Here is a 16,234-nt window from a genome sequence, read left to right as displayed (position 1 = left end):
GCCTAAAAGTATATATATATATATATATATATATATATATAAGTATATGTATGTACGTATAACCGAATCACTCTGCTCTACACCTGAAACTAACACAATATTGTAAATCAACTATACATCAATTGAAAAAAATTCTATTTACTGATACGCTTTCTGTCATTAGAATTGATGATCATGATAGTGACTATGAACCACTTCAAGATACCTTGTCTTTTAAATCCTTATAGGAAAGGTCAGTTACAGTTATATTTAGTACAGCTTTAATCTATCACAGTGAGTCTCATACAGTACGAAGAGCATGGGTGGGAATCTGCCCTAATTAGAGTCTCAGATTTACCCCGACCTTGACCACCTCTTTGATATGTTCAGGCCCATGTTTTCTCACATCTGTAAAAATTTCACTTCTGTGAGATTTAGATTTGAATGCCTGGTTCTGGTTTAACTTTGGAGGACTCTGGAATTGAGTATATTTTATACAATTTTGTCCTGCGTTTTTTTTTTGGTGGTTATTTTATTTTATTTTTTTGGTATGGCATATATATGGTAATTCTTTGCTAACCAGATTAATTAAGACCATCATTTTTCACACTTGCCAGATAGAATTTACTGGATAAAACTACCAACTATTGGAGATAATAAGCATTTGCTGACACTGGGTTGCTGTTGTGACATTTAAAATTAGTTTAATAAACAATATTTTTCCCCAGCAAAGGAAGAATCCATTTAATAGCTCCATGCTGCCAGAAGATCACTTATCTCAACAAATCAAAAATGAGCAGTCAAAAAATGGAAGGGCTGGTTTCTTTCAGACTTCAAAAGAGGGTAAATATTATTTTTATGGGCTAGATATTTTTATCTTTGTTATCTATGGACTAAGGGAAATTCTCAGAGTTCCTTTAACCAAAATAGCTTTCAAGAGAAAGTGAAAAGTCCTGATGGTTTTCTTCTACTTTGCCCACCGGTTTCCTGCCTGAGGGAAGGAAGCAGAAATTTTAGAAACCGGAAGTTCATGCATTCCAGTCTCGGAGCCGACACTTGTGTGACCTCCATGTCTTGGGTCCCCCCACAGTGACCTGGGAAATTTTTTGACCAGAGGCATTCAGTCATTCATTTAACAGTCTTTACTGGATGTCTACCAGGTACAGACACAGTTCTCTGTTTAAAATGGAGAGTTTGCCTCAAGATAAAAAGACCACTTGACAATGTTACAATCCTCTAATCTGTAATTATCAGCCCAGTCTTCCAGGAGCATTTGATCAGATTTGTTGCTTAACTGATTGAAGTCTGCCTCTTATGGAATGTTACCATTCTTACCATTAAGAAGAAACATTAGACAATTTAATCTCTTCAAAAGCAACTGTAAGAAGATTCCACAAGCATCAAAGATTGGACAAGGGGTAGAGAATTAACAAACAGTAAAGTTAGGAGTTTCAATTAGCCTGTTTTAATATTAGTGTATTTTTCCTCTCCATTGGATACACTTTATATAGCATAAAACACTTTACAGAAAAGAAGTCACTGGAACATTACCTGTTTTTGTTAACTTTTTGACAAAATTAATTTTTGTTTTAGGTATTGAGATTTTAAAAAATTGAGCTCCCTTTTCTGGTTTCCACACGTGAATTTTTTAAAGTGACTTCTGTGTTTTTTCTTTACCCTCCTTGAGGGATTTTTAAAGTTCCTTTTTTTAAAAAAAATTTTTATTGAGTATAAAATACCACAAACTATGTATGTATGTAAAGCACAGCAATCTTAAAGTCAATGAAGTTCATGTATGAATTTTTTAAGGCTTTTTAATTAGGTCTGTATTTATGCTTCATGCTTCATTGTCTTTAATATTTAGTGTTTTTGCTAAATGTAGATTAAGTTTATGATAGGTGTTTTAAATTACAGAGTTATTCTGCATTTGGTATATCATCTAATATGTTTTACTTTTCAGGTGAATTGTCAGAGTCCAAAGAAGAGTCATCTATCCTGGATATTTCAAGCCAAAAGTTAGAGAAAACAAAGCAGACTTTTCCAGGCCCTGAGAATGGGTCCCAAATCAAGGCTCCAATCCCCAGAGCCAGGAATATGATCTATAAATCGCATGACTTAAAGCAAGATGATAACCAGTCTTTTCCTAGACAAAGGACAGACTCCCTGAACACAAGAGGGGCTCCAAGAGGGATCCTGAAACGCAATTCCAGTTCCAGTAGCACAGACTCAGAAACTGTTCGTTTTCATCAGAGCGTTGAACACAAAAGCAAAATTGTGTCACCTGGCCTAACCATCCATGAGAGAATTTCTGAGAAGGAGCATTCTTTAGAAGATGACTCCTCCTCAGACTCCCTGGAGCCATTAAAGCACGTGAGATTCTCTGCAGTGAAGGATGGACTCCCACAGAGTCTGGGGCTAGTCCATGGCCGGGAAGTAGGAGAATTTAGTGTTTTAGAATCTGACAGGTTGAAGAATGGAACAGAAGATGCAGGGGACATAGATGAGTTTTGCAATGATCCTAAGCCTTCCCAATACAGAAAGCCTTCGCTTTTTCAGCCATCAGCCTCAAGCCCAAGTACATCAAAAAATGAAACACATCAGCCAACGACTTCTGGTTCCTTTCCAATTAATGAGCACCATTCTCCCAAAGAAGTTTTAACTACAAGAGCACAGTCCACTGAGAATTCACACACCATCAATGAACACAAAGCTGACTCATCAGAATTGTCAAGGCTTGAATCAAAATTGTCCAGAAGCCCTGCTGGTAAGAGATGCGTCACTACCAGCCTCTAAAAACTGAGCCAGTGGGCTTGGAATGGCCAGGCCAGCCAGCCTGCCTGGTAGAAACCCATTTTGCTTTCTAGGTATTCCCGCTAAAGTTCAAGCAGATGCCACTGGGGAATGTTTATGCCTCTTAATGGGTTTGCATGTTTTCCTCAATCACCAATAACTAAAAGAACCAGGATAGCACACTTTCTGGCACGTTATGCTTAATCCAAAAAAAAAAAAAAATCCTATCAATAATTTAGCTAAACAAATTCTAGCACTTTGAGTTAAATCAAGGTGTATATACAGAGTGAGAAATAGACATATGCTAATACCTTTGTACAGAGCAAATATATTATGACTCACCTAATGCAAATTTATCAATTACCATTTAACCGAACTTCGGTTTCTCTTTTAATTTCAGGAGAACCATCACTTTCTTAGCCTCAAAGGATGGGAAACTAGACTTTAAATTCTTACTATGAAAAAGCCTCATACTTTGGCCTGCCCAGGGCCTCCATCCATTTCTTCTTAGACTTTAAATGCCCTGAAGGAACTTTCTCCTTCAGCTGGTGTGAGCTGAGAGGCAATGAGAGTACTGCTTTTTCCTGCTAACTAGCTGACTAGTCCTCTCTCGAAGATCTTAGAACCCTCAGGGGGTGCCTCAAACTGCTTTCCTATGCCTATATGATTACTTCACAATTCTTATGTTTTAAAACAGAAGCAATGGGAAAAATCATTTTGTGTACTCTCTCTCCCATCCTCACTAAGTCCTAATCTAACGCTATGATAATTTTTATAGTCAGGAAAATTTACAGTAGCAACAGCCAAGTTTCTAACTCATGTACTGTCCTCCTCCCTCATTAGTGGATATTAAGTTGACCCTGAGTCACGTTTGCTTAGCCGCCCACTTTCATACTTATTCAAATCAATCCACTTCTTAAAGGACAAAGCATTTCCATCACCCCTCTCCCTGGGTATTTTAAATCATTTGAACAGAATATTTTTTTTAAAAAAAATTAAAACTTAGCTTCTTCAAGATATAAAGGAACTCATTTTAAGGAAACTACTAAAGTTTGAATAAACACTAGCAAATAATTGGGTGATGCTTACTGAAATGTTTATCCAAAAGATGAAAACAATTTCTTTGGTAATATTTTCCTTTGTTATAATCCATAGGAAAAAAAATGGTAAACCTTTCCTGATTTTCAAAGTGCACCTGCTTTCCCACAGACTACCTTTATAATTTTGTATTAACTATTTATTTTTGCTTTCGGACTTTTAAATCTCAGTCTCAGCTCACCGTGAAGTCTGGGAAGAAGCCGTCATCAGCTAAACCCATTTTGGTTGACAGACAGGCCTTCTGGTCTCAGAGCTTATATACAAAGTTCTGCTTAATCATTAATGCCCTGCTTTCCCCCCTGCTTACCACAGAAATATATACAAGTAAATAATGGAGCATAAGAAGAAAATCAGGACCAAAAAAGAATGGTAAACTCTAAATGTGTGAATTATAAGGGTTTGACTTTAGCTCTGAGCTTTAGGACAGTCATTATCACACTCATTATATTATACTGGAAGAAAACAAAAGAATTCCTCAAAGGCAACAAAACATTATCTGGCATCAAATTTTTAAACTCTTCTTATTTTTAAGTAATATACTTTCATGTGAAAAGTGTAAAAACATTTGAAAAGAAGAAATGCATACAGAATAAAACAATTATCATCTGTGATATCACCCAGCACTAACTATCACTAATGTTTAATTGTAGGACCTTCCCATAATTTTCAGGCATGGATATAATTTAAATTACGTTTATACTGTCCAGACTGCTTTTTTCACTAACAGTGTAGTACCAGCATTCTTTTCATTATTAGTCTTCTGTTAAACAGACTAACAAAGAATTCTTAAAGATTTCTCAAAGGAACTTTATCATTACTGACATATATTTAATAGTATAATGTGTAGTTATGAAAGGAAACCAATATCCACTATGTGCCAACTATTGTATAAGCCTTTGTTGTTTTTGCATTTAGCCAGAGTTGATGATTAAAATCAGAGATAATTTTATTAACTGACATCTCCTCTGGTGCATTTCAGATGTAGCTAACATCATAAAAATTCAGCTCACGTAATTTTCAAGAACATGTATTGTGTAGCTTAGCATTTATAAGGAAGAGCAAGAAATGCTGAAACACCTTTAGTCTTAACTAAAGGGAAAGAATGCCTGAGTTCCCTCATCCACATGTGCCATGTGCCCTGTGAATAAAGCTCAGAAGGGTCTCTCCCTACTTTTTCTTTTTTTTTAATATCTTTATTGGAGTATAATTTCTCCCTACTTTCTTGGTAGCCTAGAAAGAATTTAAATGTCCTTCCCTAGCCTCCTAGCCGTTGGTTGGCAAACATCAGGGAACAGGTAGAAATCCCATTCTCCATCAGTCCTCAATTTACTTTGTCTCACAGAGACTATCTCCAGCTTACAGATTGTAGAAGGGAAGTAGGGGATCATGGAGGAGCCTCTTGAGACCATGGTCTTCAAACTGCAGTATGCAAAGCAACCACTGGGATAGCTGGTAGGAAAGATTCCTGGGCCCCATCTTCAGAGATTCTGGTTCAGGGTACCAGGAGTAAGGCCCTTGGATGCAAATATCCTTCTTGTGCCATTCTGACGTTTTGGAGGGAGCTCCGTTTAATCTTCCTTGAAGGTTGTTTTTCTAACTTCTGAAATCTCTTAAGTCTGTGTTTCTCAAACTTGAGTATAAGCCCTCTCTAGGGTTTATGAGTGGGCCAGTAGATAGGTGGCGTCATAAAATCAACATGATGTATCTTCCTGGAGTGTCTATTTTATGCAAAGCTTTGAGAAAAATTAATATTTAAAATGTAACATGGGTCAGAATACAAAATCTACTTGATTTTTTAGAATAAAACAGACACTTGAAGGAAATTCCCCAATTCGGCTTACTTCCAGGGGCCTGTGTTTACCTTCCTTTACTGTTATAGGGCATCTTTGGTAGAATATCTTAATTAGGATGGTTTACATTATAACTCCAGATAAATGCTGATGTAAACAGCTAATGGTATAGAAAATGTAAATACAAAGTGCCTTTTTAAAAGATGATGTGAGTGATTGAATAATAATTCTTTAAGCATTCTCTTTTCTTATTTAGAAAAGCATTTCTATGTTGCAGATGAACTGTCTCACGTTGAGCCTGAGTCATCTCAGGTGCCAGATCTCAGTTCTAGAGACCATCAGCAAGGTAAGCCCCCTCTTCTCAAGTCCCTAAAAGCTAAGACGTCCTCATGCTCTGGTCTGCATGCCACTGAGATAAGGAAGACAACCGATGATTCCATATCTAAAGTCCTAGACTGGTTTAACCGAAGTTCTCATTCAGATGACAAGAAATCATGTCTCCAATATTCCCAAGAAACAGAGCCCAGAGAAAAAACAGACTCAAAGTCACGGATTGCTGTTGCCTTGGTGACAGGTGATACCAGTCAAAAAGAAAATGGCTCAAAGGCTCTGTTATCCACCAGAGTTGAATTGACACCTGTGGGATCTGATTCAACATTCCAGGTAGAGGAAAATATGCCTTTTGGAAATGGCGAAAATGTGAATATCAAACCCAAATCTATTCATTTGTGCCCACAAGGCAAGGAAAGTCCAGGCATACTGCAACCATTTGAAATCTCCAGTCCAAATCAAGAGAGTAAAACTGTGGACTATAGCCAAGGTTCAAAACATGTAGGAGAAGGAATTGGGGTACTTCCTCCAACCAATAACTATTCCTACAGTGTTTGCAAAGGATCTCATGCAGAAGATCAAGTTCCATGCAACACTAAGGATGTTGACAGTTTATGTGAAGAGCCCAAGCTTTGTGTTTATGAAAAAAATAGAAGAAAGTCAGAAGTGAATTGTGACTCTTCAACAGTTATCGAACAATGGAGTTTGAAAGACAACTTGAAGGCAGAGAGAGAGAGCAAAGGAAGAGACAGTTACATCCTAAAAGCTTCTTCAGAATCAGAGACTATTGAGTCACCCCCTGAGGCTACCAACAATAAATCTCCTAGGAAGGAGCCTAAGGTCCAACTACAAGAAGCAGGTGAGGTTCCCCAAAACCAAGTGCAAAGAGAGAAATACAAAAGAGTGAGTGACAGAATATCCTTTTGGGAAGGTGAGAAAGCTACTGCTAACTTAACTCATAAAGAACCGGTATCTTCATTTAGTCAGGAACGACTTTCTGCTAAAGCATATCAGCCTGTGAAGTCCATGGACAGTTTATGTACGGGCTGTAGTAAATATAATAATCAAGTCACTGCCGAACAAGTGGTCCTAGATAAGGATGGTCAAGCAGCCCATCTCTGCCATTTTTATTCCTCAAATAAAACTAAAGAGACCAGGCCCCAAATATCAGGTCCATCCAAAAATGATCCTTCAGCTGGCCAACCAGGTAAAGTGTCTCTGTTTCAGAGTAAGACAACTGAGCCTATAAGAAGATTACCAGTGACAGACAGTTTGCATTATGAAAAGGACATTACTTTTCCACCACTGCAACTTCCTTCAAATGTGGGGAGTGAAATACATACCTCTTTGGAGAAAGACAGATCTCTAATTGGTGAATGGAATCCCAACTTTAAAGTTATATCCCTAAAAGAAAGAATGGATGAACCCAATACAGAACAGGTCTATAATCACTCTCAATTTGAGAATTTGAGAAAGTTTTGGGACTTAGGAGCCAATCCAAACAGTCAAGATGATATTGAGAAGAATACTACCACAAGCCAACAAAATTCTGTGCCTTTTAATAGCCAGAAACGCAAAGAATTCAGTGACATTAAATCATCAGGAAAAAATACCCATGAAAGAGAGATGCTTCTAAGCCAGAAAAAAGTTCCGGAAAGAGAGGAAATAGAGAAATTAAATTCAAAGGGCACACTCCAGGTGTTACCAAGTGAAACCACATTTCCATTGAGACCACCCAGAAAGTCCACTCATCAGTTGCCAGGATATGACTCATCAAAGGAAAACATGCGAAAAAATACAGAAGGGTTTGTTACTCCAGTGTTCAAGGAAGAAAAGGATTACTCTGACCGGGAGATTCAAGAGATTCAAGAATCCATTGTGAAAACAAGTGTTTTCTCTAAAGACTACAGAGACACGTTTAATGACAGTTTACAGAAGCTGCTTTCAGAAGCCTCATCACCAGTCATCCATCCCTCTGGTGGAAAAGTTCATGAAAAACAAGCGCTTGAACCAGGTATTTCTGAAAATAGGACATGGCCTCGCAAGGCAGATTTTGCTGATACTGAGGAAGAAGCCAAAAGACCTAAGGAGATCATTAATGAGCATATAGACAAAACAGTAGCTCCTCCAAAGGTCAATTCGAACACTTTGACTGCTAGTCTAGACAAACTCCTGAAGGAAGCATCTGGAACTCCACCCTCTCCCTCGCAAACCAAATGTGAACCGGCAACCACTAGGATCGACTCTGAGTCTGAAGAGAGTAGAGTTTATGGAAAAGGGGTAGAATGGAGTCAGAACACATCAGCCTATCAGAGAGAGATACTAGCTGCTTCTCCAGAGGCAGAAACTTTGGGAAATTCAGCTCTCTCCCAGAAAGCTCAAAGCGGTGAGTGCCAGCTAAACACGGAGAACTTGTTTCAGATGGCTGCAGAAGGTTCTTACCCATTGGATCAACCTTCCTATCACCACAGAAAGGGTTCTTTTGGGGATGTGGCCAACACTCGCCAAGGTATGCCTTCTTCTAAGGATGCTCATCTTGTTCCTCAGAATAAGGCACTACCTTCTCAAAGGGAAATTTCTGAGACTATAGAAAAAGTTCTTCTTTTACCCAAACCTGCACTGAATGATGTAAAGGCTGTATTACAAAAGCTACTTAGAGAAGCTTGGTTGACTTATCCAGTTGGGAGGGAAATAGTCTCTGGAGAAGTAAAAGCAGAATGTCCTGAAGGTGTGCAGGTAGAAGGTAGCCCCTCAAATTCCCTGGGAGTTATCCCATCACAGACTACAATGGACAGCATAGTTCCAGACAGAAAGGATTTGTATTCCTTCAGTGTAGTTCCTGGTAAAACTCATAAAGTTGGATCTTATTTAGCTGCCCAGATGCCTCCATCAGAACAAACCCTTAGCTCATCTGCTTCTACTGTTGCTCAGGATGGCAAAGAGTTCTCTCAGGAAGTGACAGAAACTGTGAGGGAAACAATCATTCAACCTAAATCAGAGCTCCTTGACTTCAGTGCTGTCTTAGAAAAACTACTGAAGGAAACAATTGAAACCCCCTGCTCAAAATATGACAGTGATACAGGGACTCTTTATTCATCAAAGTTAATAGGGAGTACTGAGGTGCCCAGGCAAGCTGCTTCTGAATTCCATCCTAAGGAAATAAACAGTAGAAAAGTCTGAGGCTCCATCAATTACTGGGAGTGCTTTTGAGATTGGCTTTGAGAAAACTCCTTAAAGAATCATCTAATGGTCCTTCTTATCAGCTCCAAGTGTCAGTGAAGGAAGAAACTCCTGAGAAGGAGCCTTCACAGTCAAAGCAGGCCAGGTTCTTGGGGAAAGTGCCCTCTTTTTACTGGACAGCCTCAAAGGCCTCGGAAATGAAACTTAAGAGTAATGTTTTCAAATCTCAAGTCAGTCAACGTGATAAAGTGTTGGGAAGAGACAAAGCTCTGACTGATTTACCAATAGATCTCTGTGGTTTTGAAAGTGGGGTTGAGATCCCTGGAACCTCACAACTTTCTGTGGACCATGAAATAGGGACCACTGAAACTATAAAACCCCCAGAGGACAGGAATTATGAAAGTGAGGTTGCAGTAGTTTGAGAAGGGGCTTTTCAGGAGCTTGGTATCAAAGAGGCTCCTGAAGCAACGAACGTGCCCAGAAATAGGCAACCCATTCCTCTCCTGACAAACAAAGAAAACTCTACAAAAATAAGTAAAGTTGAATTGATTCTGGCATCACCATATAAGAGACAAGAGAAAAAGGAAGAAAAAGAAGGTTTCTCTGACTCTGATTTTTCAGATGGAAACATCAGTTCTAAGGCAGAAAGCTGCAGAAATACCTCCAGTGAGCATTTTGAAGTTTTTAACTGATTGGTTAATGAGTTGATTTATGTAATGCTGGTGTAAAGGATGGTGTAGTTTTTAGAATTGGGATTAATTTGACAATCCCAATAGTACTAAATTCTTCTTTGTACTTCAGTTCTCCCTAGAGTTTCTTAATAAAAAACTACATTTCCTTTTATATTCTTTAATCAAATGAGTTACATAGAGATAGCTTTACCCATCAGGCAGTGTTTCAGAATCTGACTTTATTCTCACTGATAAATGATAGAATTTTTAGGTTTCAAAAATATTTTTTAGGGCTTCCCTGGTGGCGCAGCGGTTGAGAGTCCACCTGCCGATGCCGGGGACACGGGTTCGTGCCCTGGTCCGGGAAGATCCCACATGCCGCTGAGCGGCTGGGCCCGTGAGCCATGGCCACTGGGCCTGTGCGTCTGGAGCCTGTGCTCCGCAACGGGAGAGGCCACAACAGTGAGAGGCCCGTGTGCCGCCAAAAAAAAAAAAAATTTTTAAAGAACTTTTGGGGTTTAGAGAGTACCTCTAAAACATCCAAGTGTGCTTTTCTCTTGGAACTAATTAGAATTTCCTAACTGGCAGTCCATACAGGAGTCTCTAGTAAGATTTGTGGCAAGAAACTCCCATATTGGTCACACATTTCCCTTTTAAGAACAGTAGTTTACCACATTAGTGGCTAAGTACCAGGTACAAAGTGCAAGGCTGGAAGTTTCCCTCAGATACCTTGGGCTGTGGTGTTTCTGTTGCCACTCTCTCCCTCTTGTTTGCAATTATCTGCAGGATCCTCCCCTTCTAGGATATGCCTCAGTCTGATGACTTCACCTGATTCCACCTATAAGGGCATTGCCTGGCCTGCTGCATTTCTTTGGCTCCAGCCTTAGCTAAGTGGATGGCGATCTTAATCAATTACCATATTCACCTAAGTGGACTTGGGCTTCTGGTTTCAGGCAGGCTATAAAAGATAGGGCTTGTCTCAGTTTGCTATTCTGAGCAACCTGGCTATTTTAGGAGAGAAACCCAGGAACAGATAGGGATTAGAAGTTAGCTGATTAGAATGATGAAATGATAAAGGATGCTCTCTGGCTGGAACATTTTAACCAAAATTGCACAACAACTAATGTTGATCACCTTCCTTAGTAGAAAATTAATAGAATTTGTCATTTTCTGGCTCCCTTCAGTCTCAATGAGAACAAATGAGCTTTACTGAGTGGCTGATTTGTGCGGTTTGGGCTCCTTTGCAAGTAGCTGTAGGGCCTCTTATTGAAAACTGACCAAAGAATCCACCTTTAATCCTAATTAATCAAGCTGAAGCCCCTTTAAGCTTTGTAACTGGTGAGAAAAGGAAAATGAAATACCAGTCTCTCAAACCAGACATATGCAAGAGTGTAAGGCAACATCTTAAACTTGTTGAGGTAGACTTTTACTAAGCTACCCCATGAGTTACTGGGCCAAATTGACCTATAGGAGGTGAAGGGCTTGTAAATTTGCACTTACTTTACAGACTATTGCTTAATGCATATGGCTGTGTTAAAGTATACCAGCATAACTGATTGAACAGCAAAAAAAACCTATCTAAAAACCTGTCTATCTACAAAAGAAATAATCAGTATAAATAACCACCCAGACAGACAGAGCCCAGAGAAGATATTTTAAAATCATAAGCCAAGTAGGAGGTATAAAATAGTCCATAGTTTTGTATCTTCTAACCTAAATGATTATTTTTTAAATAAATGGGTGGGGGTGGAGTGAGAGTAGGGAGGAACCTGACAACAAGGCACCATAATTTTGATGAGCAGCCTAACATGTTTGACTTGTGGCTGAGCTCTTAACCAACCAATACCTCAGTATGTTCCTTTAAAAGCGGGGGAGGGAGTGCTGGGAGATCGTGCACATGATTAGTACACTAAAGCATATTAAAGTCACTGAGAAGGTCTGCAGTAAGAAACCATTTAAGTTTGAACACAGAGCATCCCAAATCTAATTCATCTTAGGATCCATTTACTGGAGAATGCCTATTAACATTGGGCACAACTGGGATGCATTTCAGGAAAGTATCGTCTAGAGAAATAGTTCCCAAATTCATCGACTCATTAATGGAATCGTTCATTGATTTAGCAAGCATTTGCAAAATGCCTGTTGCCAGCCACTGTTCTAGTCACTGAGACTACAACAGTGATGAATGAGAGTACTCAGACCAGGGCTTATCCATGATGGAGTTTCCACTGTCAAAATGGAACAATTAAGGACTATCTAGAGAAAAACTTTTATAAAATTAGATGTATTTAAAGAACTGGTCTTATTCTCCGGTTATGCCCTTTTTCTTCCTTTTTTTTCCCCTTGTGGTCCTAAAATGCCTTTCCTTTTATAAAATAAAGGCATTAGTAGATAATAGAGACCTCCCCGCCCCCCCCCCCACACACAAATGCCTTAGTAAAATAAAAAGTTGACTACCTCGTGTCATTACCCAACGTTTTGTTGGAAATTTCACCAGTTCATGAAACCCAAAAAGCCTACATTTGTTGATCTGGAGAATTCACCCATCTGTGTACCCAATTATACACAGATGTTAAAACATCTGAATCCTGCCTTCTATGGTTTTCAGCTAATTATTTTAATGCTCCTAAAACCATTTTGTGGCTGTCTTCAAAAGCTAGAAGTGAAGGGGAAAGATTCAAAGTCTGGCACAGAACAAATCATGTGCCTAAATAGAGGTGTAAAAGACTAAGAGAGCACATTTCTATTAATGTGGGAATCTTGTTAATCTTGTTTCTGTATCATTTATGCTTACAAATATTTCTTGACCAGAAAAGTTATTTAAAGAATATACTAATATTCTTTAGTGGAGAAATTTTATTTTCTTCTGTTGGAGTGCTTCATAGAGTGAATAAAAGTATAGAGGCTTATGGCATAATGCCTCCTTTCAACCTACCATTTCAGTGTCCATTGATTATTAAGAGTTTGGTTGTTTTCTTTTTTCTTTTGTGCAGTATTCATCGGTTTTGTCTTGCAACAGGTTCAGAAGAAGAACCCAGTCCTGTTTTGAAAACTTTGGAAAGGAGTGCTGCTAGGAAAATGCCTTCCAAAAGTCTAGAAGATATTGCATCAGATTCATCAAGTGAGAATAAAGTTTGCCCCACTGTTCATGCCCCCATCTCAGCTTAAAAATGCGTATGTGCTCTTCTGTGGCCTCACTGCATGCTGTTGTGCACTGAAAACCCTAAAGGGGGGTTAACAGACGAGAATAACTTTTCCCAAGTGAGCTGAAGAGGCTCAGCCTAAAGTGGCTGGAACTTTGCTTTTAAAATAACGCGTGAGGTTTGGTTACTAGAATACTAGGTTTCCTTGAAGAATCCCAGTTTGAGTGTTTATTCAAGTACAGTGAGTTTTAAAAGACTGTGGTAGCTAGTGGTTCTAGTGGTAATAGCTAACATTGATTGAACACCGTGTGCCAGGACTTGGCTAAGTGTTTTACCTGCATTTTCCCATTTAACTGGCATAGGCAACCCTGTGAGGGACAAATTGTTACTCCCATTTTACAGATGAGGAAAGTGAAGTTCACAGAGGTAAAGTAGTTTGCTTCCTATCATACAGCAGAGCTGGGACTCAAAATCAACAGGCTATTAACAAGAGCATTTATGAAGAGACCGTGTTACATATGACAGTGTTGGATGTCTGATGAATTTTTGCATGATATAGAGGTGAATTTGTCCCTGGCTTCAAGGACTTTGCTTTCTCTTTTATCCCTTTTCATGCATTTCTTTTGGATATTGGAATTATAAGCCCAAAGGCTATCTGACATGCAACACTTCAGGCACGCTATTCCCCACTGGCTGCTGCGTTAACTGGTGAAGGATTTCTAGAGTACTAACATAACAGCATAATGTATATAGGGACTTAGAGATTGTGACTTCTTGGGGTTTTGTTCTTAATATTTTTAAGCTAGAATGCACCCCTGGGATTACAGATGGTCATGCGAAAACTTACTGAGTGCAAGTTAACCACTGCCAAACTCATGTGATTAAAATTGACCATTGCCATGTTTAGAATATTTTTACGCATCTGCAATTGAGGCTGAAAACTCAGATTTTAAAAAAGAAAAAACTACACCACTAAACAATTCTTAAAATTCAGAGATTTTCAGGGCTCTGGGGGCAATAGTCCCAGTGTGGAATGCAGTCCTCACCCTACCAAAGATCTTGGAATCTCAGGGTTGGAAGGGACCTTGAAGGTCACCCATTCCAAACTCCCCCCAGTGCAGGAATTCCCTCTAAAGCCCCCTTAACAGGTGGCCAACCCCCCACATCCGCCTGAATGCTTCCAGAGAAGGCGAGTCCAGTCCTTTGTTGGACAGCCCTGATTGTTCTTCCTGATGTTAGTGATGGGCCCTGAGGGGGGAAAAAAACCCCCAAAACTCAGCAACAATTGTCCAGTTTGGCAAACCTCTTGCCTGAGAAGCATGTGGCTATTTCCATGGTGCAGCTTTAAAGCACTCAGGAATGTGTAGAGTTAAAATAAAAAACACCATCAGCTGACGGGTATTCCTGCATGCTCCTTTCCAAATACCGATACCCACTCTCACACGAGCCTGCCAAGATTCCACTTAGCAGCTGGTCCCCAGTTACATCTCTTCAGTTGACTTCCCAAGCAAGGCTCCCGGAGGCATACACAAATGATGATGCACGCACAGAAATATTTGTTAATGACCGTGGGTTTGAGAAGGTGTTAGTCATGGCTAGCATCTTACCCTTTCCAGAAGAATAAAGAGGCTGTTGCAGCCCTGTGCTTTCTCCTGCTGCCAGCCGATTGCTTGCTCTGAGCTAACCCTCTAACCCTTGGGAGTCCGTGTGCAGCAGTGTGCTGATGTAAGCTGCATCGGGGCTGAAATGGGAGCTCCCGCTATGGCACTGGCTCAACTAGCTAATCTAAAGAGAAAGTATTTTGGGGAAGACATCTTGGTTGCACCCCTCACCGCATCTTGACTAATTGCTTCCAACTCCGGGGGCTTCCAGGGACAATCTCACTGTTCTTTCTCGCCAAGGGGTCAGTCGTTTTAACCATTTGTTAATTTCTCCTGCACAGATCAAGCAAAAGTAGATAATCTGCCAGAAGAATTAGTGCGTAGTGCTGAAGATGGTAAATATCTTTATGTATTTGCATGTCTGTCTGTGTATTAGGTTCTGGGATGGTTTGGGCAGTCACCGGGATGCAGCTGTTGTTAGAGAAATAGAAGAACGTCATTTGCTGCTATGTGATGAATTGTGCCTAAGTTATTATAAAATGGTTCTGACTTGGTGCATTTAATACTGCTTGTATTCTTAAGGTTTCTGCTGGTGATACTGTTGTGAGGATCTCATCAGAGACCCTTGGGAAGCGAGGGTTTCCAAAAATAGGAAATTGTATTTCTATGGGTATGAACCGATTTTTGCTACTCTGACTTGCAAAACTCCTTGTGAAGGCAGGGAGAGTGGAGTGGGTTCCTGGGTTAAGTTATTCCTATATTTGATTCTCAAGTCTCAGCATTTAGATCTCTCTAGGTACAACTGGTAAAGATTTAAGGTCAAAGGAAAGGGTCCCAGAACAAGAGTGGGGATCCTGCCTCTGCTCAAGTAAATAACTAAGTATAGACCAAGGGTGAAATTAACTGATTCTGAATTTTAAGGAGCCAGAAGGTCTTGCAGCTTGTCAGTGGATCAGGTGTTACTTGGTTCAGTTATAAAATGAATAGGGTAATAGTGGTGGGAGGGATGGAAATGAGTCTGATTTTTATGGTTCAGCATTTATGCAAACATAAATATAATTTATACTTGTATGCTAGAATTTTGTTTTCTAAGTTGCCTGCACTATAATGATAAAAATGTATATTAACTGAGCTTTCTCATGTAAAATGCAGCAACAGAGCTCTTCAAAGGTCATTCCTTACTTTTATGTAATAGTTTTGTCCTTCTCATTTTATGTTTACAACCATCTCACTGAAGCAGGTGGGGCAGTGAATTTTATCTTCATTTTACAGATGAGAAAAGCTCAGAGAAATTAGGTGATCTGTCTAAGCTCTTGTAGCTAGTCAGTCAGTGGGAGGGTGGGGACGGGCATCTCAGCTTCACCACTCGTATACTCACCACGAGTACAGTGCTTGTTCCATTTTCCATCCTGTGGCTTATTGAGTGAGAGGAAAGACACTGCACATCTCCTGTGCTGGATGTTGGATATTTACTTGAACAGGAGACCTCAAAGAGGCTAATGAAGAATCGCACTGGGGAATGGAGGAAAGCAAGCTGAAAAACTGTCAGATGTATTCTGCAGTCTTAGTAGTGAAACTGACACTTGAGCTTTATTTTCGTGTCTCTTTCATCTTTCTGTTAAAATGGTATTTATTCTCAATGTTGCTCTTCC

The 16,234-nt window shown here is 39.6% G+C and overlaps 1 protein-coding gene across 9 annotated transcripts in view; it reads left to right on the top strand.

Moving 5' to 3' along the window:
• Nucleotides 1–16,234, top strand: part of SYTL2 (synaptotagmin like 2) — a 56,212-nt gene that overhangs the window by 21,085 nt on the left and 18,893 nt on the right. For 5 of the 9 annotated variants that reach the window (XM_007448824.1, XM_007448823.1, XM_007448825.1 and 2 more), the window contains exons 5-9: nt 708–822; nt 1,940–2,743; nt 5,935–6,003; nt 12,858–12,959; nt 14,924–14,977. In XM_007448824.1, coding sequence (XP_007448886.1) covers nt 708–822; nt 1,940–2,743; nt 5,935–6,003; nt 12,858–12,959; nt 14,924–14,977 — 1,144 coding nt within the window. Of the gene's footprint in view, nt 1–707; nt 823–1,939; nt 2,744–5,934; nt 6,004–8,119; nt 9,834–12,857; nt 12,960–14,411; nt 14,978–16,234 lie in introns of those variants that run through there. The other 4 variants (XM_007448829.1, XM_007448827.1, XM_007448826.1 and 1 more) reach the window with 3 other exon arrangements.

Source organism: Lipotes vexillifer, unplaced genomic scaffold (assembly GCF_000442215.2).
Source record: "Lipotes vexillifer unplaced genomic scaffold, Lipotes_vexillifer_v1.1 scaffold771, whole genome shotgun sequence".
NCBI classification, from domain to species: Eukaryota; Metazoa; Chordata; class Mammalia; order Artiodactyla; family Lipotidae; genus Lipotes; species Lipotes vexillifer.
This window is presented reverse-complemented; position numbering and strand designations above follow the sequence as displayed.